Genomic DNA, 27,344 nt, shown 5'->3' with positions numbered 1-27,344 from the left:
ATTTTCGTTTAAAGACTTCCAAGACAACTTTTCTAATACAAGACTTCTTCTCCTTTAGGCTTCGTTCGTTAAACTCATCGTTCCGGTTAATCTTCAAATCATCAAATCTTTCAAGTTTATTACTTGAACGTGAGTACTTTCATCCCCCTGTTTTCACTCTTTTATATTTTGGGGGTAACATTGCAAACTTATTCAAATCCAAATGATTTATACTTGAGTCTTAAACCACATATTTTATTGTATGCTTTACTTAAATAAATGCTCGATTTGGTGATTATATGCTTATATGCTTAAGTGCTAATGTGTTTACCGCTTTTGGATGGTTGATTCATAAATCCGAGTATATCTGGCATCCCCTTATAGAAAGGTGTCGTTAATGTATTCTTATTAACAATTTCATACAAAATCCGAGCATATTTGGCATCCCCTTATAGAAAGGTGTCGTTAATGTATTCTTATTAACGATTTCATTTATCTAAATTGTTGCTATTATTTATTGTTTTGTATACAAGTTGTGGAATTTCATATTATATATCTATTGTTCAAAAACTATGAAATTGCTCACCAACCTTTGTTTTGACAAAATTTATTTATGCAATGTTACAGGTTTGACTTTAGGTTGACTCGAGGACTTGAAGAAAAAAACGTTATCGAGACTATTAGGATATTAGCAAAACGAACAATATATTATTTACTATGATTTGAATTCGATTATTGTATGAACAAGTTATGTGACTCTTTGTGTTTTTATGAATTTAAATGAGTTGATTAAATATTGTCACTTAATAGTGTCGTATGCGATGAACAATCGGTTACGCCCCGACGTTTCCGTCATGGTCAGGGTGTGACATTATAGTTCACATGATTTTTCAATTAACTCATCTTTTACTTTCTATAAATACTTTTCTTTAAAAAATTAATCTTAAATGCAACTAGTTTATATTAGGGTGTGCAATAAATTTAAATACCGTTTTGAAACAAAAAAAAATCCGAAGAATTCAAACCAAAAAACTTAACCGAAACAAAAACCAACGGTTTAATTTTACGTTTTGTAAAAAACGAACTTACGGTTCAGATTTGGTTTTGCATGTAATAAAAAACCGTAAAAAAGAAAAAAACATGTCGAATTTCCAGATTTTCATTTTTATTTTTAAGAAATTTATAAGAATTTAATAAATATATAACTTAAATTTTTGTGGCCAGATGTATAACCAATTAATTGCTAATTAACATAAGTATTTATATCTAAATTCATTATTTTTTACCAACTTTTTGTTTGGCCTAAAATTTATAAACTCAAATAGGAAAAACTGAAACCGAAAACTAAGCGAAAACCAAAACCAAATGGTTTCAAAATTCCAAAAAACGGAAGTTTTGGTTTTTGGTTTGGTTCAGCCCAAATCAACCCAAACCAAACCGTGCACACCCCAAACCGAACCAAACCAAACCAAACCAAACCAAACCAGGTTCGATTAGTTTTGTTAAAAAAAATAGTTCGGTTCGATTAGTTTTTTTTTAAACTAGTTTGGACCGATTAGTTTTGTTAAAGAAGTAGTTTGATTTGATTAGTTCTGTTAGTAGTTCAGTTCGATTATTTTTCGTTAAAAAAAACTAGTTCTGTCCGAGTAGTTTTGTTAAAGAAGCAGTTTGGTCCGATTAGTTTTTTTGCTAAAAAGGCTAGTTCGGCCCGTTTAGTTTTGTTAAAGAAGTAGTTTGATTCGATTAGTTTTGCTAAAAAAGTAGTTCGGCCCGATTAGTTTTGTTAAAGAAGTAGTTCGGTTCGATTAGTTTTGTTAAAGAAGTAGTTTGGTTCGACTAGTTTTGTTTAAAAAGTAGTTTGGCTCGATTACTTTTTTTAAAAAAGTAGTTCGGTCCGATTAGTTTTGTTAAAAAAGTAGTTCGGTTCGATTAGTTTTTGTTAAAAAAAACTAGTTCGGTTCGACTAGTTTTGTTAAAGAAGTAGTTCGGTTCGACTGTTTTGTTTAAAAAGTAGTTCGGTTTGATTAGTTTTGTTAAAAAAGTAGTTCGATTCAAGTAGTTTTTTTTGTTAAAAAAACTAGTTTGGCTCGATTACTTTTGTTAAAGAAGTAGTTTGGTTCAATTAGTTTTGTTAAAAAAGTAGTCCGATTCGATTAGTTTTTGTTAAAAAAACAAGTTATGTCCGAGTAGTTTTATTAAAGAAGTGGTTCGGTTCGATTAGTTATGTTAAAAAAGTAGTTCGCTTCGATTAGTTTTTGTTAAAAACTAGTTCGGCCTGATAAGTTTTTGTTTAAAAACTAGTTCGGTCCGATTTATTTTTGTTAAAAAATCAGTTCAACTCGATTAGTTTTGTTAACGAAGTAGTTCGGTTAATTAGCTTTGTTAGAGAAAAGTAGTTTGTTTCGATTATTTTTTGTTAAAAAAAGTAGTTTGTTTCGATCAGTTTTGTTAAAAAAATAGTTTGGATGGAATTTATACGAGGGGCTAAAATTTAGCACGACTACAAACCACATTGACTCATACGTATCTTATGAAATGGCATATTGGTAATTTCAGCTTTTCCATGGATGGAAGCGTAACGACAGGACTCTTTCAGTTTATTTTTAGAACCACGGGGATTCAACCAGTTCATTTTTATCGAGGGAGTCAATGTGCCCCCGCCCTTAACGAAAGGTATGCGAACAGTAATTTTCTGTATATTTTTTTGTATGCATCAATATAGAGACAAATACGGAACCCTAATACAAAACTTTTGAGGGCTCTAATATATCTAATAAAAACATAATGAAAACCACAAAACACAATGACGGTTTAGACCCCGCTCACGAGTGGGTGTATATATACATGTACATGCGAAATCCACAACTTGATACGTACACTTGCAAACCCTAAAACTATAATAAATCAGAAGAGGTTGAAGACGAAGGTACGTTATTTATTAATTTATTTATGCTATATATATATGAATGGAATTTGGTGGTCAATTATCGTATGCGTGCTATGTTTTTCCTTGCAATTACTTTTGGCTTATATATTTGTTAACGTTCACGTATATTTGCTGTGTTTTTCCACTCCTTCGTTTTGGGATGTTTTAATACATGCATGTGCTGTTGAAACATAATCTTTTTGTCATTGAGTAGAAAGTCAATGGATAGTGTGGATGATGAGGATCAATCTGTTAACTCTGCAAAGTCAAAGGCTCCTCCTACTCCTTGCCCCCCTTATTATGTCATTGACTCACCATCAACTGATGAGGATCAATCTGATAACGAAGAGGATCAATTTGCTGGTAACCGCTCTCTTTTGTTTTTCGTTAAACATATCATAAAGTGTTTTTGTTTCACCATTATTTATTTATCTTTGTTATATAATAATAATAATAATAGGTGGAATCCAAGCTCAAGTGAAAGGGAAGCAGCAAGAGAACCCAAGCTCCTCTGCCCCTGCACTTCCTCCTTCGGGTAACCACTCGTTTGGTTTCGGTTGTAAAACATATTAGTATTACTCTCTAACGGGTTGCGCATGTTTAATATCGTTTAAAGTCTCAAACTGCATTTCTTTTTAACTTGTTAATAGGTGACCAAACGTACCCTCGCCCATCTGAGGAGCACGGTTGGAAAAAGATTCCCAATACAATTGACCATGAGCACGATTCTTCACCAGCACCACCGCTTTCGGGTAATAATGTTTGGGGCTTTATCATGATAACCAAATGTCACTTCGAAAATAAAAACCTAGCTAAATTAAGTGACAAAGTTTTTACTTGATAGATTTTTTTAAAATAAAAATTATAGAAAATCGTTTTAAGGAAAGATTCTTAATTTCTCTACAGTGTGGGATTACGTTGATCACGCTAACAAAAAGGCAGAGGAATTTCTTTATGAATACCACCTTGAGGGAGGTCGACTCGTTTGTGTCGGGAAACATCCTCCTAGATCCTTTAAGAGGGAGATCTTGCCTCCTAGTCCAAATGCCATCACCGATTATATGATAACCCGTACGCATTACTGTTCATTAATCAAGCTATGTTTGCATTAATCCTAATAATGGTAGAATGGCTGAAACTGGACGAGGATATATTCGTGGTGACGATCCTATGTTTGCGAGGGATCGCTGGGATCTACCTGGCTCATCCGAACTTGTGGAAGTTAACGGAGCTTACTATGTCAAAGGCACCGAACCTAAAAGCTACAACTGATGCTGCTTGCCTGCCTATGTTAAAACTTAAAACCATTTGTTTGGCTTGTTCAGATGCATGAAATATTTCCAATCTTTGTACTTTCTGACTTTTAAGTTGTAATTCTCTTATGGGTATGGACTCTATGGTTGCAGCATTGATATTAGTAACCACTAGCCAAAAAAGGATTTGACAGTTTGATGTTTTAATATTCCACCATACTTGGTTAACGCTGGGGCAAATATCTATAAGTGGTTAACTTCTGGTTGCTAGTACCCGGTTTGTCTACGCGTTTTGGAATGTTATCGGCTGCACATATGGCTGCACATTGCTCATATGCATTCTTTGGGCATGGCTAAAGTTTGTCATTTTCAGTTTGCTTCGTGTGGATTGCGAAAGTTACCTTTGATTGTCGGTTTTTTTTCATGCTTTCTACATTCTTTGGGCTTGGCCAACGTTTGTCATTTGATAGAAGATTTGCATTAAAATTATCATTAACAAAACACCTTTGACTCTACATGCAATTAAATGTATAAGTAAAAGAAAAACTATACCTCAATTGCAACATTACACGTCTTGCGGTGCAATCTATATCGTCGATAACATGTTGGATGATATGACCACCTAGAAACGATCGTGTTTTCAATAATATTGCATTCGTGTTATCAAAGTTGGTGAATGACATCAAATTGGCATCCTTCATGTGGGTGAAGCAAAGAAGCAAAAGAACGTGCTTGGTATGGGAAAAATAAAGCCCATTCAACTCTGTGAATTTTTTAATTTAATAGACTGTATGTTTTGTTTTTGTATTTTTTTTTTTGCAATTTTTCAAGGTACATCTTTGGACGCCAGTGCCTTGTTTGGCAATACAAAGTGTTCTGGTTTTATATACTAGTAAACAAATAAGTTTTCTTCGGAGATTCATATATTTGTTATAAAAGAATCACGTTGGACAAAAACCCTCAAATCAAATGTTTATTGCCCATCTCCTTCTTCTTGTACTTTCATTTTTTTTTCCAATTGTGGTATTACTGTAATGCAACTTACAGCTTTCTTTTTAATTTTTGTATTGCATTTCAATCAAGTGTTTTTTATTAATTTATATACGAATGTTCATATACACATATCATAATTGATTGGTAAAGTTAAATGTGATTCACACTACTACTTTAAAAAACAAGTACAAAATTAAAACAAAATTTTAGGCTATAAACCATAGCAAAAGTTGGTGTTAAATTTAATATATTTTTATTAAACATTTTAAACAGAGTAAAGTATCATTTTCGTCCTTATGGTTTGGCAAATAATGCTAATTTAGTCCAAAAAGTTTATTTTTTGTATATGGACCCTCCACGTTTCCCAATTCATGACAATTACATCCAAATCACTAACTCTGTTAAATTGAATCATTAACTCAGGGATAGACATGTCTTTTCACTCTTTCTTTATTACATGAGTACAGTGCCAAAATCGTCCCTGAAGTTTGGTCACATTTGCTAATTTCGTCCAGAAATATTTTTTTTTTCGCAATTAGACCCTCGATGTTTCCCAATTGTTGCCAATTTCGTCCAATTTGTTAACTCGGTCTAAATTTAACGTTAAATCAAGGGTGTTATTGTCCTTTTACATATTTGTTTAAATTGTTATTATTATTACGCTGAGCTAAACCCCTTATATGACTAAAAATAAAGAAGAATAAACAAACGGATAATATATTGGATTCAAACATAGGAATCGTGAAATGTTATATATGTCATCAAACAAACACATAATAACAATAATGTAAACAAGCATGTAAAAGGACAATAACACCCATAAGTTAACGTTGAATTTAGACCGAGTTAACAATTTGGACGAAATTGACAACGGTTGGGAAAAATCGAGGGTCTACTTGCAAAAAAAAAAATTTTGGACAAAATTTGCAAATATGATCAAATCTCAAGGACGATTTTGGCATTTTACTCATATAATAAAGAAATAGTGAAAAGACATGTCTACCCCTGACTTAACGATTAAATTTAACGAGGTTAGTGATTTGAATGTAATTGACAAGAATTAAGAAATGTGGAGGGTCCATATGCAAAAAATAAACCTTTTTGAACTAAATTCGTATTATTTGTCAAACCACAAGAACGAAAATGACACTTTACTCTTTTAAACAAATTGAATTTTAAAAGGTTTTCACCAATTAGACTAAACTAAACGTAAATAAGCAAGTATTTCTATCATAATATAATATGATAACTGTGAGAATTGAATATTGTGAACATGCACACAACTCCGAAAACTAAATCTCTATCAATATCTAGTCGATCAATCAAAGTAATCACTGATTAATAACAAATAAGACCATATGTTGTGATTGTGGTTGTGGTTGTGGTTGATGGCTAGTCAATAAAAAGTAATGCTTCGTGGTGAATATCATTGAACCAAAGTTATTGGTATTATGAATGTATTTCCAATTTTGCCCTTACAAGAACAAAGTGAAAAAGAACTCAAATCAAAAACCTACAAACATAAACTCGTCCCTCAGAACAACAAACATATACATAGGAAAAGCGGCCGGAGGTCCGATGAAGAATCCGAAGCAGCAGCTGAACCCCAACTGGGCTCAGCTCCGTCAAGTAACCTAACCACCTTTCTTTCTTTCACTTTCTACACAGACATAAATCTTTTTAATGTTTATAATGAGCTTTTGTGTTTCAGAAATTAGGTCATCGGCCTGAACTATCATCCTCCAACAAATCACCAACACAGACCCAAGAAACCATCTTAGGTTTGTGTTTCTACTCAACCCAGTTGTTGATTTGTTATCTAATTGCAATTTACTACTTTAAAATTCATATAATAATAACTTGCAGGAAAACGTAAAGAGAGGTCTGATAATGGGGAGGCTACTGATTCCGAGATTAATCTTCTTACTCCCACTTCATCAGACTCAAGGTGTACAATCTTTTTAATACTTGTTTTTGGTGTTAAATTAGTGTGTAAACGAATTGAATGAACGCTAACGGTGTGCTCGTTCGTTCGTTTAACTTTAACCAAACAACCGATTGAAGTTATTGAACACGAACAAGTTAACGAACACTGTTTTCTTGTTCGTGTTCTTACAAATAAAGTGTGTTTGTGTTCGTTCATTAATAGTGTAAACGAATGGTTCGGGTCGTTTGCAGGCCTAGTGTTAAATAACCAGAGTTAATAAGCATTATTGTGTTTTATGGGTTCATCAGTATTATGCTCTTAGCAAAATTAGGGTGTTTGGATGCGAGTTTTCAAAATAGTAATTAATATAGTTTTTAGCTACTCCTCACAGCATCTCCAAGTCAGTTTTAGTAAAATTAGTAAACCATGAATAATCATTATATTCAGATTTCCGAATGTAAATGGCAATAGGTTTTAGCCGAGCGCTTGAAAGTGAAGTCATTAGAACCACTTAGACACACCTCCAAATACCTTACACCCCCTTATACGGTTTCACATGTCATGATTCATGTTTTATGTTTTCTTTACTGTTGCTAATAGTCTGATATGTTAGTGTAGTTTAATTTAATTAAGTAAGCAATTTGACAGTATTACAAACGAGATAGCCATGGATTGTGAAATGGTTGGTGTCAGCCCGCTAGGAAACAAAAGCGCGCTTGGAAGAGTTACACTGGTAAGTTTAATTTGTATTGGTGTATATGTAACAGCATTGTTTGTCATTGACTCATTGGTCAAAGGTTGACCCTAAAATGATTATTCATGCAAGTAAACCGTTAAACATGTTTTAATGACAGGTAAATAGGTGGGGAAATGTTGTATATGATGAGCACGTTCGTCCGGTTGAACGTGTGGTTGACTTTCGGACTCAAATAAGTGGTATCCGACCCCGTGACTTGAAAAAAGGTTCCAGCTTTGTGTATATAATTTGGTGTTTTACTTGCATATTGATTGCTCTTGTAAGTTATTGCGTTTTTCGGATCTGCAACTTATATTTCTAATTAACTGGATTTATAATGCTATATTCAGCGAAGGATTTCCGTGTTGTTCAGAAGGAAGTGGCAGAAATGATCAAAGGGAAGATTCTTGTTGGTCATGCGCTGCGCAACGATCTTAAGGTTAATATACAAATTATAATAATAATAATATAATTTGTGTTAAATATGTTTGCAAAAACATATTATTGTTATAATCTATTTTTTTTGAATAAAGTGATTTAATGTGTAATTTATACTTTTTTTTTCTACAGGCATTGTTATTAAGTCATCCAAAGACGGATATACGAGACACTGCAGAGTATCAACCATTTCTAAAGTATGTTTTATTTTTGATAATTTATATTCAAATATGAGAGATAGCTTTAATTTGTCACCAATCCTTTTATATGATACAGAGATGGGCGTAGCAAAGCACTTAAACATCTTGCAGCCGAAGTCCTCAGTGTCAAGATTCAAAACGGCGAGCATTGTCCTGTGAGTTTCTTTTTAAAGTACGCGTGGTGGTCCGTTGACTTATGAGGGCGGGTCAAAGTGGGTTGTCGTTTAGGGTCAAATAAAGAAAAACATGCACAAAGTCTCTTTATGATCCACACAACCTGCTAAATTGCTTTATTAAAAAATTTCAGTTATTATTTTCATAATTTGTTTTGTAATCATAGCTAACACATGCTTTATAGATAGAAGATGCTCGTGCTGCAATGATGCTTTATGTTAAGAAAAGGCGGGAATGGGAAAAAAGCGTTAAAGATTTAGCAAGGATGAAGTTAAAGCAGAAGAAACGTAAACCGAAGAAAAAGAAGAAAGTTTCTCTGAGAAATGAAGGTTCACCTGCATCTTAGAATTGTCACAAATACTTTCTTTTTGGTGATAAATCTTAAAAGTCTGAAAGTTCTTGTGGTGGCATCGTGCGGTCGTCGCTAGTGGCATGTCTAGATGAAATAGGTATCTTATTGGAAACTGGTGATATTGTTTCTTCATTGATCAAGAATTTGGATCAATTGTACAACATTTAATAGGCTGATTGAAGCCAAAGTTTTGTTAAGCTAAAACTCAAATTTTTGTTAGGCTGATTTATGTTCACCCAGTTTATTGAGAACACTTCGGACTTACATAATAGTGTTTTATGCATTACACTTAAAGCAACATGAACCTATATGGTTGTTGTAGTCTATTTTTATTTATTTATTTTTTTGCATTGAGTCGGTCTTTTTGGCCCTTTTGTGGTATTAACCAAGAAACCAAGTTTCACTAGTTTTAAGTTCTTCAATCATTTTTGTATCTCTATTTGAGCTGCACAAGTTCTAAGTATTGCAGTTGCATTTGATAATGCTATTTTAACACTCAAACCATTATTGAATGTTTGTTGGGTAAGAGTTTATGACATTGCTTTTGGCTACTGTGGAGACTTTCTAGTAGATTATCCATCACTAGATTACCTCCTTGAGCCCACTTATTTATTAAGTTCTCGTCTCATCCACAACCAGTGCACCCAAAGTCCCAAACACGTTGATGATGTTCAAGTCGGAGCATGTTCTTAAGCCTTAACATCTCTTCTGCCCACATGAAATTGTGTAGAGCTTTATGACTCCCAGTTTTGGTTTACATTTTCTAACGTGAGATTAGCAATGGTTGTAAACTGTATCCATTAAAATACGTACTAACCATATATATAGTTTCTTTTATTTACATAATAATATTAGTTAAAATCAATCTAAAATTTTAAAAAGTGTAAAATATAAAGAGATTAAAAGGAATTTGAACATATTGGGTCTAGTCGGGTCAAATCGGTCAAAGTCGACCCAATGGTCCATCAGGTTTTTTAATGAGATTGGGCCCAATTACAGTTTTGACTAGGGTTGACAAATCGTGTCTTATTGTTTTAACAGGTTAGAGATAGTGCTATTAGTACAAGTATTAAACATGAAAACGACTTGTTTAACACTTTACTTTGATGGTTTAAGCGTGACAGCTATATGTTTTATGTATCAACAAGATGAAATGATGAATCTTAGCCTCCTAATTTTAATTATTTTTTAAAAAGTATAAAACTGCCTAGTGCACTTTTTTTTGCTAAAAAGTGTTGTCGTATATTAAACAGACACCCAATTTCCAGTCCCTAATTTTAACCTAGATTATCGATGATGAGACAAATCCACTACCAAAATTCCAATGCATTTCACTTCCAATTCCATGACGATCTCGATCAAACGGCCAATCATCCTTGTTGACAAACTCCGTTCTATGTTTTAACACAACATATTTTATTCTTTTAACTAATATGTTAATGTTTTGAGTTTTTAAGTACTAGATGTGTTATGCTATCGATAAAATGTTTGAACTTTAAACTAGTTTTTAAGTATTATATTCATATTGACGTCACGTGTGTATACCACCACCGCCTACAAATAATTAAAAAACATTTGTGTAAGTGTTTTTGCAATCTTGAAAAGAATACGGACGAAAACCTACAAAATCGCTGCGAACGACAAGTTTAACAAAATCCGAGTAAACCGCAAGCAAATCAGTCTTACCAATTTACATAACCTTCTTCGTGTTTCCGATCGATGAAAAAAACCCCCTGTTTCTGTATCAAATACAATATACTTGTTCGTTCGTTCGTTGTAATTATTGGTTAGAAGAACCCAACAGCAATTGTTGTTCACGACTGGTTTAACGTCATCCAATCCAATCAAATGGGGAGACCACCCAGTAACGGAGGCCCTTCTTTCCGCTTTACTCAGGCTGAGGTCACATTCATACTAATTGTTGTTAGTTTCGTTGCTCTTTTGTTAGTTTTTCAAATCCCTAATTCATATTGTGAAAATTAGGTTAATAATAATAATAATGGTTACTGGGTGTATTATATTTGCCCTAAAATTAGTTTTTGTAAGTTTCAATATGATAATAAGATGAGTCATCAGCTGCTGCAAAGATTATGTTTTTCACCAAATTCATGTGGAATCTTGCCTGATTTTAGGGCTCAAGAGTCTTTTTGTCATAAAATATATCAGACACATTGAAGTTTTGAGTCATAATCTGTATCATGCATAATGTTTTAACAAATTGGTACTAGTAATTATTTTTTTTTATATCTTTTTGTGATTTTTAATGTTTATTTGGGGGATTAATTTGGCTATAATGGGGGATTCATTACCTGCAAAGATTATATTTTTGATCGTCTGTGGTTCAAGAAATTGGTAGATTTTGTCTTTGATACCAAGAGGGCACTCCATTCATTTGGAATCTTGGCTGCTTTTGTTAGTTTAAAAAATCCCTAATTGTGTTTCAAACTAGGTGAATATTGAATACCGTCGGTTTCGGTTATTAATAAGTTCTATTATTTTGAATGGTTTTTGGGTGCATTAAAATTGTTCTTAAGATGAAAATTCTAATGTTTATATGATATGTAATTGTATGCTTTGAATTTTCAAAATGATAAGGTTAATCATCACCTTGCCAAGATTATGTTTTTGACCATCTGAGGTTCAAGAAATTGTGGTAGAATTTGTCTTTAATACCAAAATGGCATCAAATTCATGTGGAATCTTGGCTACTTGTAGGTGAAAACTTCATAGTTAAATAAAATCTGATGGAAAATATTACATATAGAGGTGCTTAATATATATCGTACATAATCTTTTAACAAATTGGTACCAATAACTTTATTTTTTCTTCAAGATTGCGGAAATGGAAGCCATATTGCAAGCACACAAGATCGCAATGCCTGAACGTAATGTTCTTGTTTCTCTAGCTGAAAAATTCAGGTATATATTTATTTGAATTTTTAATACCAAGCTTAAATTTTTGGGCAATCTTTATATAATCTGTTGATGCCGCATTGGATGTGTGTATGTAGTAAGTCTGAAGAACGATCGGGAAAAATTGAAGTACAAATGAAACAAGTGTGGAATTGGTTTCAAAATAGACGATATGCTATCAGAGCCAAAGCAGCTAAAGAACCAGGGAAGATAAATGTGACACCAATGGCTCGAGATGATTCATCTATGGTAAAAAGTGTACCTCAGGTTACACAACCGCATGCTGCTTCTTTAGGTGAGTTAAGCTTGCACTTTCTGCAGTATTTGTTGTACATAACTTACACATGTTCCTGATAATGCAGTTAATGCTAGATCTTTGCCTCAAGTACCACAACATCCAACTGTTCCTTCAGGTAAAGCTGAATACATTTTATTTTGAAATTTTATATTCATCTGTTGAGTCGTCGACTAATTTGACCTTTGGTCAACTCAGCTTCGGTTAGGACTTTCCCACAAGCACCCCAGCAACCACCCACTTTTTCAGGTGGAATACTATTTTTGGGTTTATTTATCATCTATTTTTCTAATGAAATTGAGGAAATTTAGGGTTTTAAGTTATGAATTGGATCGGTTCAAAGTGCAGGACGGGTGATGGATAATTCTCAGATGGAATATGAAGCTAAGTCTGCTAGAGATGGTGCATGGTTAGTACATAGACACATGTAATTAACGTTTATTATGTTATGCAACAATGTTAAATCTTTTCTTTTTCTTTTATCGCAGGTATGATGTTTCAACTTTTATATCACATAGGTCTCTTGACACGGGTGATCCGGTAATTATTTAACCTAATCAATGCGTTATAGTATATCCAGTTATCCACCTGATTTCCATGATATATCTCATATGATTTAATTACGTTGTCTTATATTAATCAGGAAGTTTTCGTTCGGTTTGCGGGTTTTGGAGCTGAGGAGGATGAATGGGTTAATGTGAAGAAGAATGTGAGACAAAGATCTCTTCCATGTGAAGCATCTGAATGTGTAGCTGTTCTTCCTGCTGATCTCATTCTTTGTTTTCAGGTGATAATTAGTTGTATTATATTATATGATTATATTTAAGAAATCATAATCCAGTTCTAAAAACAGTTGAATTTTATAGGAAGGAAAAGAGCAGGCTCTGTACTTTGATGCGCATGTTCTGGATGCACAAAGAAGGCGACATGATGTAAGAGGTTGTCGTTGTAGGTTTTTGGTGCGCTATGATCATGATCAATCTGAGGTGTGTAACTACATACATATTTTTAATAAGATTCTTTTTTAGAAAAAGTTAGTTACTGTAGTATTTGTTTTTAAATTTCCAGGAAATTGTGGCGTTGAGGAAGATATGTCGTAGACCTGAAACTGATTATAGGCTGCAGCAGCTTCATGCTGTGAATGAGTCTATTGCTGCAAACCAGAACAAAAATGGCACTAATAATAATAGCAATCATACAGTTAGCACTCTGAGAGTCTATCCTCCAGCTGAAGTGCAACCAAAGCAACAAAAAGTGGAGTCGGCGGTCCCATCTTTGCCACCTGAAACACCACAAAAACGCCAGAGGCTAGATCCAACGGTTCCTCCAGAAGGATCACAAATACAGCCTAAAGTAGAACCTGTGATGGCTAATGCACCACAAAATCAGCAAACAGCACCACCTGCAGTATCTGCTCCATCTGACCAAACGTCACTAGAGCCAGAAAAGGTGCAGCCGGCGGTGCATGTTCCATCAGCACATGCAGATGAAGTACCAGCTGAGTTGCAGAAAGTACAGCCCTTGATGCCTGATGCTATAACGGAAGAGCATAATAAAGCTGAACTGGTCCCTACACGTGAAGTGACTGAAGCAGTGGGACCTGTGGTCTCTGGCTCTTCAGTTGAAGTACCAGCAGAATTGCATGATGTACAACCTGATGTGTCTGGTCCACCTCACACGAGTGCACTAGACACTAAATCTGAGGAACCCATGTTGGCTGTCTGTGTTAATGAACCTAATGTGGTTGAGGCGGCAATGGAAACCAAAGCTGACCCTGTGGTGACTGTTTCTAGCAGTGATGGTAATGTGGTTCAGGAGGCTAAAACCAAGGAACACGTGGTCCCTGTTGAATCTAATGTGTCCCAGGATACAATAGAGGCGACAACAGAGCAACCTGTGGTGCCTGTTGAACCTAATGGGGCTCAGGAGGCAATAGAGACTAAAACAGAGGAACATGCGGTGCTTGTTTCTAGTACTGACCCAAACATGGATCAAGAGGCTAAACCAGAGGAACCTGTGGTGCATGCTGACTCTAATGTGACTCAGGAGGCTACGACCGAGCAACAAGCGGTTCCAGTTGACCCTAGTGTGGTACAGGAGGCTAAACCCAAGGAGCCTGTGGCGCCTGTTGACCCTAATGTGGTTCAGGAGACTAAAACCGAGGAACCTGTGGCTGTGGTGGCTGACTCTAATGTGGCTCAGGAGGCTACGACTGAGGAACCGTTGGTACATGTTGACTTTAATACTATTATGCAGGAGGCTCTAACCGAGCTTGTTGACCCTAATGTGGCTCAGTGGGCTACAACAGAGGAACTTATGATGCTTGTTGACTCTTATGTGGTCCAGGATGCGAGATTTGAGGAGCCTTTTGACTCTAATGTGGCGCCGCAGGCTAAAACCGAGGAACATGTAGCTGCAAATAATCCTATTGTGGGGATTAACGAGGACAAACATGCAAATGCTGCAGAGAATGTGATCGATGATAAGGGCGGAAACTTAGACCTCACACCACAAAATGATGCTGTAGCTATGGAAGAAGGATAGTTTAGAAGATGGTATAATTACATACTCCTTGATGCTCATGTCGTCGAAATGTTTAGCTATAGTAGGGTCGGCTCTGATTACTGGTTTAATTCTTTGTCTAGTTTTTATGGAGTTTATTGAAAAAAAATGCAACAAACTTATTTTGATTTGCTTTGTATGTAATGGACTACTTATTAGCATTTAATGTAGCAAACTTTTATTTAGTTAACATTTGGAGCAATTAACTTGCCATAATTTGTAGGTAGTCCGCTGCTCAAGGTAGCGGACTCTAAAAAACTCCGACACCAGTCCAAAATGTAAGGTGGCAAGCAAAGTTCATGCACCTGCTAACAAGGCAAGCGAACTACTTGAATCCGTTTTAAGAAGCCCTAATCCGAAACTGCTTGTTAATGGAGCAAACTCAAGTTCTTCAAATCAAGAGCAGACTTGTTCTACTTAGAGATTCCAACAATTCCCATGTATGTATATACCTCCATGTTTTGATTAGAAGAAACAAAATTGTGTTTTGGTTGTTTAAAGTCAAATGTCACTTTGACTTAATATTGAGATAGACAATCAAGTAAATACTAGTGAGTGAAGAATTTACTGAATGAAATTTAATTCTTTTTCTCAATGAATCAAAAATGTTTTAAAATTAAATTAATTTTAACATGTGAGATTCCGTAAATCAAACATCACCTTAGACGATCTGAATCGTTCTAAACAAGCGTCGATATAAAAACATAGACCTAAAAAGTGAGAATGATGTGGAAATATATAAACAAACAAGAGCTATGCATTCATATAGTTGAAGAATAGATATAGGTTAAGAGTTGATGAAAATCTAATATAAACATGTTAAAGAGTGTTTTTAAGGCATCGGATAAAAATTAGGGATGAGCAACAACCGAACCAAATTAAAAACCGATAAAACTGAACCGAAATTAACCCAAAAACGGTTATTGGCTATTTTTTGTACCTGCTAACAAAAATTAACCAAACCATTCATATTTTCATATATTTTTAGTTTTTATACCTCCATTTTATCTATCTCACCGAAACCAAACTAAAAACCTAAAAAACTAACCAAACAAAACGAACCGATTAATCAAAAACTAATTGATTAATTCGGTTGATGCTAACAATCGAACTAACACACCCCTAAATTTACACCCCTTAAATTATAAATTGTGAGAATATAATTTGGGAAATAATTAGGAAGTAATAAATAGAAATCTGAAAAATAAAAGGAAAAACCTGAAATGAAATAGAAGCAGTCGCAAAGCAAATGCAATGGACCTCTGCGGATACAAACGGAGACACGTCCACCGTCACTCACCGCCAACACACTAATTTTCGTCACTAATTCATTTCTTCCAATTTCCTAATAATCATTAACAATTACACGATGCGGTCGTTATTACGATTCAAACGACAACTACAAATTTCACCGACTGATCACACGGAAGCCTTCCGTTATTCTTCTTCAACCAAATTAGGTTTCGGTGTTAGGAGGAGTATCGTTACAACCTGTAGAGCGGTGCTTTTGCCGCGGTTCGGTGGCGCTGATGTGTTAGAAATACGAGACGATGTCCGTGTTCCTGATCTCAGGCCGAATGAGGTGCTCGTTCGAGCTCGTGCCGTTTCGGTTAATCCTCTCGATACTAGGGTGAGTGTTCTGGCGCATTCGGTTACGTTTCGTTATATTATGCATTTATCGGAATTTGAATTCAGTAAGGTAGAATAGAATAGGTTAATTTATAGAAGGTTATGAACATGCATATGGATTTTGATTGATTTGTTATGTGAAATTAGGTATTCTGCTTTGTATAATTGTGCATAATAGAGTCTGCTCAACTTAGATAGTGCTTAATTACTACATTTTATATGCTCAGATTAATCCATTCATCACAGGATTCTAATCCTCTTCACATAATTTGAGCAAACATATACCAGTAGAAGGTTTATATAACGTAATGGAACGATTTTCTTCTGTACTATAATTTATAGAATGTAAATGAATAGCTCTGCTTGGGCTCCATTCTGTTGAGTGTTTGCATTTGTATATGGCATCGGCAGTGACAATTTTTAAGTTTAAGCTATACGTGTTTCATTGACCTTTTCAGATGCGAGCAGGCTATGGTCGTTCTCAATTTGAGTTACTTCCTTTAATTTTCGGTTTTGTTTCGTTATCTGTTTACCAGAAATTGAATTCACTCATTCATTGGCTCTTAGATGTCATTTGTGCGATAATTCATAGAACTACGAACATGCATATGGATTGCTGTGAATTTCGATTGATTTCACATGTGAAATTAGGTATTCTGCTCTGGATAGTTGTATAAGTTAGAGGCTTCTGTCAAGAGAGTTTAGTAGGTTAGTAAGGCTGCTTGTTAGATGATGACATTTAATAATAGTGTGGGGACTGGTATTGTAATATCGTACTCTACTTTAGCACATCATTGTAATTTGTAACACCAATCCTTACATTATCACTACAATCTAATTACAATTTACTCTGCTCAACTTAGAAACTGCTTAATTACTACATTTTACATGGTCTGTTTAATCCTTCGTCTCAGAATCCAAATCCTCTTCACAGAGTTTGAGTAACCATATAGTCATATAAGGTTTGTATATAAAGAAGTGTTTTGGTCCTGTACTATAACTATAACTAGAGAATGCAGTTCTTGGTGTAAATTATATCTGTTTGGGTTAGTTCTGTTATGTGTTTGACTTCATTTCTGTTGAGTATTTGCATTTGTATATGGTATTTTTAAGCTATACATATTTCAATATTTTTTTCAGATGCGAGCAGGCTATGGCCGATCTCTATTTGGGTCACTTCTTCCGTTAATATTGGGGCGTGATGTTAGTGGTGAAGTTGCAGCAGTTGGTGCGTCTGTGCAGACTTTTAAGATTGGACAGGAAGTTTTTGGTGCTCTTCATCCAACGGCTGTGAGAGGTACTTATGCTGATTATGCTATTCTTGCAGAAGATCAGCTTACACAAAAGCCAACAGCAATCTCACATGTGGTATGTGCTGTTGTTTTGGACATCATTATATGTATAAAAGTACATATAATTATGTGTAACTTTCTTGATACTGCAGGAAGCAAGTGCAATTCCTTTTGCAGCACTAACAGCATGGCGCGCTCTTAAGTCAACCGCCAGGATAACTAAGGGGTATGTTTATGACACTCATTTAGTTTCAAATAAATAATACTTATATAAATACTTGTTTCAAGTTACATTTTCCATTCAAAATATAATTTCTATTTTATATTTGCAATGTCAACAGGCAGAGGGTGCTAGTGGTGGGTGGAGGTGGAGCTGTAGGTTACTCTGCGGTTCAGCTAGCGGTTGCAGCTGGCTGTGTGGTTTCAGCTACATGTGAAAAGGAAAGCATAGACCGCCTTTTGGCAGCTGGTGCTGAACAGGCACTTGACTACACTTCTGAGGTATAAAATTGCATATTATGGTGGCTGTTTGGATGAGTGTTATAAAATTTATTATTTACTGGTTTATTATGTACAGGATCTTGAAGTAACCTTGAAAGGGCAATATAATGCTGTGTTAGACACGATTGGTATACAGCAGACGGAACGAATGGGAATTAATTTATTAAAAAGAGGTGGACATTATATGACACTGCAGGTACCGTACACCAGATTCTTGAAACTCTTTTTTATTATTGGATTTTAGGATTATGTTATGTGCTCGTTTCTTGATTTAGGGTGAGTCAGCATCTTTAGCTGATAGGTACGGTCTAGCCATTGGTCTTCCAACCGCCACAGCTGTTTTATTGAAGAAACAGTTGCAATATAGATCATCTCATGGAATAGGTAAATCTCATGGTGGTTATCTTATTATGATTATTTCACATCACATAATCACTTTGAAAACACAATGTCAAAACGCCCCTGAAAGTTTATTATTATAATTATTATTATTTATTTTTTCAGAGTATTGGTGGACCTACATGAGGATGGATGCTGAAGGCTTAGCTGAGATTCACAGGCTGACTGAGGTTGGAAAGCTGAAAGTACCTGTTCAAAAGACATTCCCGATAACACAAGTTTGTGAGGCACACGATGCTAAAGATAAGAGGATAATTCCCGGTAAAGTTGTTCTTGAGTTTGATTGATATACTTACGTTTTTGATCAATTTGTTATTTCGGTAATCAGATGCAAAGATGTTTTTGCTCTCTTGTTTTTTTTTTTCTTTTTTTCTAAATTAATGCAATAATATAAGCCTTTTGTTGTAAGAAACCTAGGGTTTGTACTTGTCCTAAGACATACATAGATAAATGCATGATGCTACATAGAGGCATATAGGTGGTCAATAGGTTTTTATGAAAATCACCTAATTAGCCATTTACCCAGATGTGTTATATGTGTATATGTTAGTAAAACCAGGTAAAATGTTGTCATTTCCACTTAAGATACCAAAAAAGCGGACGATATGCTAGTCCTTTTAGTGTATGTATTGAATTTTGTCAGCTAACTACCACGTAAAGGACGCTCGATTACGATACACGGATGAGGTGTTCGATAAGTGAGTGTCGTCCGCATAGCATTTAAGTCGTTATTAATAGTCAAAGTAGATGCATGCTTGTGGGCTCGTGTGTCACATGGCTATAGACATACTTGTAAAGGTACAACATACTGGGTTAAATGGCCATTTTGACAAGTTTCCCTTAGCATTTTGTTTTGTTGGGTTTCTTGTTTACATATGGATTTGTACATCTCACAATCTGGAGAAAAAGAACATAAAAAATTGTATACATTGGTTTCAGTCATCAATGAATTCAACGTAAGTCATTATGGTCACGTTGAGTGATACCGGCTTTATGAATGTACCGTCAATCTACTTGAAATTATTTTTAAAGTAAGAAGATATTTTTTTTGGTTATTATATATTCATAATGCTAGTTTGGTCCTAGCACAAGTAATTTATAAATATTAAAACTTTATGAGCTTCAGGTTTATCTTTATGTTGGTATTGATTTATTGAAGCCAACTTAACGCATGTGACGGGTTATTGTCTTCCTTTTTATTATTTTATGGGTAATTATCCTAGTGAAATCACTAGGGACCAGCGACCCAGACAATTTTTACTCATTATTTGTGAATGTTTCTTTTTCACCCATACCTGTAATCTATCGATACCCACACCCATAGGTAAAACCGCAGGTCAAGTTTTATATGAAAATGAAGTTCTGAACCACATTTGACGCGTGATTTTCTACTGTTGACCCACTCGACTTGCTAGCATGTATATAGTGTTGGTGCCGAAGATGCAAGTTTGAAGAGCGTGGAGGTAAAGACCATAAGCAATGCCCATCCTTGAAGATATGCCCGCTTATGTTGGCTTTTGTGCATGCATATGTTTCAAAATTTTAGAAAGGTGAAACGCGAAAACTTGTTCTAGTCAAGATCGTCCACTAGGAGTTTAGTTGCAAAGTTTCAAAATAGTGAAACAATACAAACAATGGAATAAAGTTCAGAACCTTATACCTTGTTCTTGGTTGATCTTGTGGATGATGTAACTTGAGGTAATCCGCAATGTTCTAATGATTGAAGGTGTTAGCCACATACACGAAACTTTAAGAACCCCTTTTGGTCCGTTTATGTGTGTTGATCGAAACCCACAACCAAGACATACGGTATTGTTGGGCAAATTCAGGGCATCAAATGAAACCCGAAGGACTAATGGGGTGTAGTTAAGTACTTGACTATTGGCCTATTGCTAACGGATTATAAGCATACTTTGTAGAAAAGAACATGAAAACCGAAGCATTGATTATCATTACATCAAGTCTTGAGTCGGGCAAAACAAAACCTTGTAAATGGATTATTTGTTATATAAAAATACATGAAATCTTAATATTGTATTTGGTTTTGTTTAAATCACGTTGGATACCAATGTTCATCTCATGTGACAAATGTTTTGCTTGCATATATTTTTGAGACCAAAAGTATGAAAAATATTTGAAATTTTTGGGTGGTACAAAGTATAATGGCTTACTCGAAAACAAGCTTGTGGATATGCTAATATTGCTTGAGATGATTAGATGTTTATAAATAGCTGTCAATCATTCGATTAGTCATGTGGCTTCTTGGATTCTATATGTTGTCCCCATTCCAAGACTGCCCATGTGACTTCAGCATCCATAGCTTTTGCCCTTTGCTACTCATCTAACAACGACAATGCCACTTAAAATATCACTTTCATATTCCCTTTTTGTCCCTCTTTTAAAAAGATCCTCTCTTTTTAACCCCCAAACTTATTTGTATGCAAAACATATAAAAGTGAAAAAGGTGCATGCAACCCATAACTTAATTAGTCTTAAGAATGATAATTTAATACATGACATGCAAATAAACTTAAAAAAGAAACTGACATTGTTTTGCTAAAACTCAGATTTGTCACATTTTATCATTTCAATTCACAAGTTATGTGTTATACTATTAGAGCATGTTTGGGATTGAATTTGAAAAATGCTTATTATCTTATTGGTTTTTTCAAAAAGCCATTTTGAAAAACTAGGATTTGAGGCTTTTGAAAAACTGTTTTTTAACCATTTTAAAAAACTAAAATAACAAAGATTTTTATTATAAATTGTTTATTGGATTACATCGAAACAGAAGGCAAGCGGACAACAAGCTGCGCCGCTACCCCTTTTTGAATCGCAAAACCCAATCTTTTAAAAACTATATTTGCTGATTTTGGAGTCATAACATTACTATGCATGACCCGCTGAACACGGGTAAGTAGCTCCACAGCTTCAGGCGCGAGGAAACCAAAAGTGTCAAATACATTTTAATTTATTGAATTTTTAAAAACACTAACAGACAATAAACATTTTCAAACTCAATTCCAAACATGCTCTTATCATAACATGAACTGACCGTGTTTCTTTGCACATATTTCATGTTTAATTGAATGATTTATTAAACATTTTTACCCTTAGGAATTAGGATAACAAAATTTTATAATATTACTAATGTCACATGATTAACAACTTACCAACAATTGATAAAACTTATTCACTTGTCCTTTTCTATGATTAACCCAATATTAACCCATGTTACCCACCCCTTTGACAATTATTTTGTCCGACGTGGATATTATATAAAAAGCCAGCTGGCATGAAAAACCACCAAGGGCAATATCGTCATTTCACACCGCCAAAAACACAACCTCCCAATACCAATACTCATCCACTTATGCTTCCCATTAACACCCACTACTCTCTGCAACCAACCCATTCCTCACCCCCCCCCCCCCCACCCAACAACAATGACCACCGGCTAACCACCACAGTTGCATTAAAAGTTCTAACTAAAACCAACCCAATGAAGATCTCATCCAAGTCAATCTTGAGCCCAGGTAGAGCTGGGGTCCGGGACCCACCAACCTCTCTCTCAACCTCACTCAGCCGGAGGCTCAAAAACAGTGGCAGCATCAAAGGCGGCGCGTCGCCGGCGATGTTCCCAACCGCCACCAAGAAAAGAGGAGCTTTTGAGAACCCAGAACCATCTTCACCTAAAGTCACCTGCATTGGTCAAGTTAGGGTTAGAGGCAAGAAGAAACAAGCCAAAAAGCTTCGAACTTTATCAAGAACATCAAGAACACATACCTCCGGTGAGGTTAGTTTCAGAAAACAAGACCACACCCTTAATGGGTTTTCTTCAAAAACTCAAAATGTTAAGGAAAGTTTGAATCTTGGGTCAAAGGGTGGTCAGAATTACAGTCAAAGTCAAAATCAAGATTGTTTGCCAGTGCAGAGGAGTTGGGTTCATTTTCCGGTGACTGTTTGTGAGGCTTTGAGAGCATTTGGATCTGAGTTCAGTTGTTTGATTCCTTGCCGGACTGGGAAAGAAGAGAAACAGGTGGTGGCTGAAGATGGTGACCGGCAAGGTTCTTGTGGGAAGTTGTTTACACGGTGGCTGGTGGCAGTGCAGGATGGAGATGGTGGTGGTGAGAGAGATATTGAGTTGGTTGTGGGGGATGAGGAAGATGAAGATTATGAAGAAGATGAGAGTGTTGTTAGGCAAACAAGGAGACATGTGTTTGAAGATTTGGAGATTATTAATGGGAGGATTGAAGGGCATGTAGATGAAGGAAGAGTGAGTATTTGTGTGCCACCAAAGAATGCTTTGTTGTTGATGAGGTGTAGATCTGACCCTGTGAAAAGTGAAGCTTTGTGTAATAGATCTTGGGAACCAAGTGGTGGGGGAAATGAAGAAGATGAAGAGTTTGTTGATTGCGAAAGTCGAATCGGAAAAGATTTGGAGGAGTGTGAAGCTACTGGTGAAGTTGTGCAGCAGGAAGTTATGGTTTTGGATAAAGATCAAGAAAATGTATCAGAACACAAGGATGTACAACAAGACGATGTCGATCAAGGTCAAGAACTTGATAATGAGCAACAAGATGAAGTCTTTGATAATATGCAACAAGATGAGGCTAATAAAGTTCAAGTCTTTGATAATTTGCCACAAGAGCAAGATGAGGCTAATAAAGTTCAAGTCTTTGATAATGTGAAACTAGATGAGGCTAATAAAGTTCAAGTCTTTGATAATGTGCCACAAGATGAAGCTGATCAAGTTCAAGTCTTTGATAATGTGCCACAAGAAGATGATCAAGAACTTGATATTGTGCAACAAGATGAAGCTGGTCAAGATCAAGAACACGATAATGTGCAACAATATGACGTGGGTCAAGTTCAAGAATTTAATAATGTGCTAAAAGATGAAGTGCAAGAACATGAACAAACAGAAGTAGAAGAAGAAAGTTTCTATCTTGTGTCATTATTTGAAGAAATTGTGGATCAAGATTATGAAATTCAAGAACAGGATGAGGTTCATGAAGAAGATGAAGTTGTAGAAACTGAAGCAGATGAGTCAACAATGGTAACCAAATTTGCTGAGATCTCTGAAACCCATGAAGAACTGGTTAATGAGGTTGAGGGACATAACGATCGAGTTTTTGACAGAGAAAGTGAGGTTAAAGAGAAAAGGGGAAGTGAAGTGTTGCCAGAGTGTTTGTTGATGATGATGCATGAGCCCAAGCTATCAATAAACATATCAAAGGAAACATGGGTTTGCAGTACAGACTTCATCAAACGCAAATCCAATAAGAGGAAACCACCGCCACTGCCGCCTCCGACCAAACCTATCAGTGAAGATGGGTCAAGTGTTGGTACTGCTGCGACTGTTAATGATGGATTTCCAGCAGTGTTGCCGCAACCAGCACGATCATCGTGTTCATTACCTATGGCACCATCAATGGCAACGGTGTTGGAGCAGAAGTTGGCAAGTGCGGTGGGCTATGAACCGTTTGTGCTGACTAGGTGCAAGTCAGAGCCAGTGAAGACGGCGGCATCTAAGCTGCTACTGCTACCGGAGAGTTGTGTTTTGGAAAACCGGAAGTTGGAAGGGCTGAGCCGGGTTACATTTGGGTTAGGATTTTGAGCTAGTGGTTTGCATGGTTTTGGTTGTACATTGTTTTCTGATTATTATTTAGCAGGCATTCTAGGTGGTATCGCACAACTTGTATTTTTCCTTGTTTGCAGTGATTCTTAATGTTAGAGATTTGCATAATTGCATGGATGGTATGGATCAGTTTTGGGCTCAAATTGAATCAAAATCAAAAATTTCGGTTTCAGCTGCTTAGTTTTGTGTATTATGTATTGCTTCGGTTTGGTTTGGTTTGTTTATGAATCGTTTTTCAGTTTTACATTTGAGCTTGATATGTTTTGGCCTAAAAAAATTATCTTCAAATAATGAATTTAAGCATTACACTTTTTACTTAAGTTTTTATTAAAAACTTGTTGATTTAATAGATTTGGGCATGAAATTAGACCAAAACTCCAATGACATACAAATAATTTCGGTTCCTGCGTTCAGTGAGGTTCAGTTTCGTTCAAGACTGGGAGCTAAACCTGGCTCTCTTTAATTTTTTTCATGCAACGAGTCGAAATCCAACTAACCAAAGTCCAGTTTTTGATTTAGTTATCTGGTTTTAATGATTTAGACCAAGTTATAAATATTGACCTAATCGGTTATAAGGTTGAATCGTCGATTTGTTAGAAACCTGGTGCATTACTACATTTGATGAAGCTGCACACAACATACAAATACTGATGCATAAGGACTTCTGCTGTTTCAAAAACCTTTTAGCCACCTTTAATAAAACATTGTATACAAAATTATGGTGTGCAAGTAACCTACAAACATGATTCACAACACAGAAACCTGGTTACTATTGACTGCTATTTGAATCTTGATCTTGATCTTCATCATTGATGTTAATATCAGATCCACTGGAGTTGAGTGGTGTTGTGTCTTGTTTCTGGATATTGTCACTTGAAGAATCTCCTGCTATTGAGTTAAGAGCAAGCTGACCCGAGTAGAGTATCAACCCAACAGAATTGATGCCAAAAACAAACGTTGCGAGGTAGCATAAGCCGTTTATAATAGTCCTGCATTTTAATAATCTTCAAAGTTAGTTCACAAAACTTCAGTAAGTAGCACGAGGAGATTAATAAGCATACCTTATTGTTATTGTTATCTGTCTCACCTGCAAACCACAAGATTTGTAAATATTTAGTTGTAAAAAGTTGAGCAAGATCAGATTTTTTTGTGTTAAATAGTATCTAATACTTGTTTTTGTGTGTTGTATACATATCTGACTGTCGAGTAACACCAATTCATATCATATTTTCAAAGAGTCACACCAGTAAAAATATCCTAGGTCCACCACAAATTACTAAAAACTAGTGGTCGCAATAGTGTCTATGGGCAAGTGATCAAGATTCTTTTTTTGACTTCAAAAACACAAACACGAGATTAAGGTGAACATCAACCAATACTCGAAGGAGACTTCAAGGTCACAGCTATGCAAACACCAGTGACACTATCCTGATGTGTCATATGGTCTGTGTATGACATATGAGTCATGTAAGTGGCAAACTATACGGCCCGAATGATGTTTTTTATTGACAAAGAATTGACTAATGTGGCCACTAACAAAGCCATACGACCCATGTGACGATTACGCCCGTATGATATTTAACACAAAGAGGCAATTGAGGAGCATTCAAATTTCTAGATTTTGTTCTTGCAAACTTAACAATAAACTATAAAACAATAAAGAATGGACATACCGAGAAATTGTCCGAAATGGTTTGACGGTTGAGAGCAGCTTCAATGGTGGTGGTGAACTTATACAGAATAAGCGCAATAACTCCGGCAGACAGCCCTCCCAGCAACGCCTGCACCGCGGACGGAGGCGCATTCTCCTCAACCGGCGTCATTGCCTTCAAACTCTCCAACGCCTCCTCTTTCAGCGTCTTCTTAACTCCGGTTGACCTAAATTTCTATCAAACAAACAACCAATTCAATCACAACCCATCAAATTAAAAAGGAAAATAAACAATACCCAATTCAATTTAAACTCAACAGATTGAAAATTCGAAATAAAAGAGATTAATAAATAATAAATGGAACCAGTTCTTTGGCGCGCTTAGCACGGCGGCGGAGGGAGCGGAAGAGGAAGACGGAGATGGCGCCGGTGAGGAGAACGCTGGTGGCGATTTGGAGAGTGGTGGGGTCGTCGTCGGTGGAGATGAAAGACGGTGGGGAGAATGGGAGTTCGACGGGACCGTCTTTCGGCAAGGGTGAATCGGTAATTTGAGCAAGCAATGGTGGAAGAGGTCTGATTGGATATCGCTTTGAAAGAGTAGTATAATAAGGTGGTTTTATTCTGACAGAATGGAAATGAGGGAGGAGAACGGAGGAAGAAGAGGATAGCAGGTGCGGTGGTGATTGCAACATTGGTGGTGGCTGCCGGTGGTGGAAGATTGGAGGGTGATAACTGAATTTGGATAAAAGAATTGGATTTTAAAAAATATCTTTCTAGTTTGAATATACTTATTTTATTTTAAAATTTTAAATAGATTGAGAAAATTCCGAAAATAAGTGTTATTGTTTATGAAAACAAATTTTAAATGTTAGCCGTCATTTGCAAGAATTTTCAGAAATAAGTATTATAAACTAGTCATGACGAATAGTTTGTAGAACCAATTAAAACTGGTCATGTGCCCTTAAACTAACTGTAACAAGTGGGTTCACTAATCATTTGCTCGTCACGACTAAATAAGTTTCATGTCTCGTAATCAACGCCCAGGGGTAATACTTAAGTCCTTTAGTCACGGCGACTATTTTACCCGGTTTACTGGTAGACCAAATATTTGAAGATCGAATTGCTTGGATTATGCTTAACGCCTGGGTTTGCTAGGCTCGTCTTGGACTTTATCGGGGCACGACCTTAATGAGAAACGAAGTGTACATGTCTAGTTATGTTTGCACGACAGTGACCTGTCGTCGCTCGTCTGATGATTCCAAGGCAGAACGAAACAAGTAGACCCTGATCATAAGAAGATAGTTTGGCTGGCCTTCGAGCGCACACAAATTCCAAGAGGATTGCTCCGTGACACTAACTTCGGCTCTAGCTCATGTAGTACCTTCAACGAGCCAAAGCGTGGCTCGAGCTCAATTTTGCAGTGTAAAATTAATTTTATATGGAAGTCCAAAAGACGAAAATTTAAAAAAGACACAAGACTTGT

General features: G+C 35.8%; 5 protein-coding genes across 6 annotated transcripts; 4 read left to right on the top strand and 1 right to left on the bottom strand.

The window, feature by feature from the left end:
- Nucleotides 1–6,712: 6,712 nt before the first annotated feature.
- On the top strand, nucleotides 6,713–8,991 carry LOC143530994 (uncharacterized). Of its 2 annotated transcripts, none has more exons than XM_077026397.1 (9): nucleotides 6,713–6,780; nucleotides 6,863–6,932; nucleotides 7,018–7,099; nucleotides 7,727–7,811; nucleotides 7,933–8,041; nucleotides 8,165–8,253; nucleotides 8,385–8,449; nucleotides 8,529–8,607; nucleotides 8,811–8,991. In XM_077026397.1, exons 1-9 carry the CDS (start codon nucleotides 6,730–6,732, stop codon nucleotides 8,970–8,972), a joined length of 792 nt encoding a protein of 263 aa, XP_076882512.1. In that variant the 5' UTR covers nucleotides 6,713–6,729; the 3' UTR covers nucleotides 8,973–8,991. The 2 variants fall into 2 exon arrangements, with proteins under 2 accessions (XP_076882512.1, XP_076882511.1); XM_077026396.1 differs by having other exon boundaries at nucleotides 8,529–8,611; nucleotides 8,815–8,991.
- A 1,830-nt stretch (nucleotides 8,992–10,821) lies between these two features.
- LOC143531033 (uncharacterized) lies at nucleotides 10,822–14,746 on the top strand. The gene is made up of 11 exons (XM_077026425.1): nucleotides 10,822–10,880; nucleotides 11,812–11,897; nucleotides 11,990–12,186; nucleotides 12,254–12,304; nucleotides 12,385–12,435; nucleotides 12,535–12,595; nucleotides 12,675–12,726; nucleotides 12,830–12,973; nucleotides 13,053–13,172; nucleotides 13,255–14,140; nucleotides 14,201–14,746. The coding sequence occupies exons 1-11, from the start codon at nucleotides 10,827–10,829 to the stop codon at nucleotides 14,728–14,730; spliced, it is 2,232 nt and encodes a 743-aa protein (XP_076882540.1). The 5' UTR covers nucleotides 10,822–10,826; the 3' UTR covers nucleotides 14,731–14,746.
- Nucleotides 14,747–16,111: 1,365 nt separating this feature from the next.
- On the top strand, nucleotides 16,112–18,947 carry LOC143531013 (uncharacterized). The gene is made up of 7 exons (XM_077026413.1): nucleotides 16,112–16,378; nucleotides 17,518–17,745; nucleotides 17,822–17,895; nucleotides 18,011–18,170; nucleotides 18,247–18,366; nucleotides 18,446–18,554; nucleotides 18,675–18,947. The coding sequence occupies exons 1-7, from the start codon at nucleotides 16,118–16,120 to the stop codon at nucleotides 18,854–18,856; spliced, it is 1,134 nt and encodes a 377-aa protein (XP_076882528.1). The 5' UTR covers nucleotides 16,112–16,117; the 3' UTR covers nucleotides 18,857–18,947.
- A 3,123-nt stretch (nucleotides 18,948–22,070) lies between these two features.
- LOC143531032 (uncharacterized) lies at nucleotides 22,071–24,189 on the top strand. Its single transcript, XM_077026424.1, has 2 exons — nucleotides 22,071–23,097; nucleotides 23,272–24,189. The coding sequence occupies exons 1-2, from the start codon at nucleotides 22,072–22,074 to the stop codon at nucleotides 24,187–24,189; spliced, it is 1,944 nt and encodes a 647-aa protein (XP_076882539.1). The 5' UTR covers nucleotide 22,071.
- A 676-nt stretch (nucleotides 24,190–24,865) lies between these two features.
- LOC143530992 (uncharacterized) lies at nucleotides 24,866–26,627 on the bottom strand. The gene is made up of 4 exons (XM_077026395.1): nucleotides 26,227–26,627; nucleotides 25,884–26,096; nucleotides 25,272–25,297; nucleotides 24,866–25,199 (listed from the first exon to the last, which is right to left on the bottom strand). The coding sequence occupies exons 1-4, from the start codon at nucleotides 26,551–26,553 to the stop codon at nucleotides 24,980–24,982; spliced, it is 786 nt and encodes a 261-aa protein (XP_076882510.1). The 5' UTR covers nucleotides 26,554–26,627; the 3' UTR covers nucleotides 24,866–24,979.
- Between the last annotated feature and the right edge of the window lie 717 nt (nucleotides 26,628–27,344).

Source organism: Bidens hawaiensis, unplaced genomic scaffold (assembly GCF_021521415.1).
Source record: "Bidens hawaiensis isolate Kalapana, Puna unplaced genomic scaffold, B.hawaiensis_p1.1 tig00009070_1, whole genome shotgun sequence".
NCBI classification, from domain to species: domain Eukaryota; kingdom Viridiplantae; phylum Streptophyta; class Magnoliopsida; order Asterales; family Asteraceae; genus Bidens; species Bidens hawaiensis.
The sequence above is the reverse complement of the archived record's forward strand: the minus strand, read 5'-3'. Positions and strand labels throughout refer to the sequence as shown.

Bases quoted from the DNA above. Each gene is read 5' to 3' on its own strand.
- LOC143530994 (XM_077026397.1), top strand. From the start codon at position 6,730: ATGAAGAATCCGAAGCAGCAGCTGAACCCCAACTGGGCTCAGCTCCGT. The intron at 6,781-6,862 runs GTAACCTAACCA...TTTGTGTTTCAG, and splicing joins ACTGGGCTCAGCTCCGTCAA to AAATTAGGTCATCGGCCTGA. The intron at 8,042-8,164 runs GTTCCAGCTTTG...TGCTATATTCAG, and splicing joins ACCCCGTGACTTGAAAAAAG to CGAAGGATTTCCGTGTTGTT.
- LOC143531033 (XM_077026425.1), top strand. From the start codon at position 10,827: ATGGGGAGACCACCCAGTAACGGAGGCCCTTCTTTCCGCTTTACTCAG. The intron at 12,187-12,253 runs GTGAGTTAAGCT...CTGATAATGCAG, and splicing joins ACCGCATGCTGCTTCTTTAG to TTAATGCTAGATCTTTGCCT. The intron at 14,141-14,200 runs ATGCGGTGCTTG...AACCAGAGGAAC, and splicing joins AGAGACTAAAACAGAGGAAC to CTGTGGTGCATGCTGACTCT.
- LOC143531013 (XM_077026413.1), top strand. From the start codon at position 16,118: ATGCGGTCGTTATTACGATTCAAACGACAACTACAAATTTCACCGACT. The intron at 17,746-17,821 runs GTATGTGCTGTT...TTGATACTGCAG, and splicing joins CAACAGCAATCTCACATGTG to GAAGCAAGTGCAATTCCTTT. The intron at 18,171-18,246 runs GTATAAAATTGC...TATTATGTACAG, and splicing joins CACTTGACTACACTTCTGAG to GATCTTGAAGTAACCTTGAA.
- LOC143531032 (XM_077026424.1), top strand. From the start codon at position 22,072: ATGAAGATCTCATCCAAGTCAATCTTGAGCCCAGGTAGAGCTGGGGTC. The intron at 23,098-23,271 runs GTACAACAAGAC...AAACTAGATGAG, and splicing joins ATGTATCAGAACACAAGGAT to GCTAATAAAGTTCAAGTCTT.
- LOC143530992 (XM_077026395.1), bottom strand. From the start codon at position 26,553: ATGTTGCAATCACCACCGCACCTGCTATCCTCTTCTTCCTCCGTTCTC. The intron at 26,097-26,226 runs GTTCCATTTATT...TTTGTTTGATAG, and splicing joins CTAAGCGCGCCAAAGAACTG to AAATTTAGGTCAACCGGAGT. The intron at 25,200-25,271 runs GTATGCTTATTA...ATTAAAATGCAG, and splicing joins CAGATAACAATAACAATAAG to GACTATTATAAACGGCTTAT.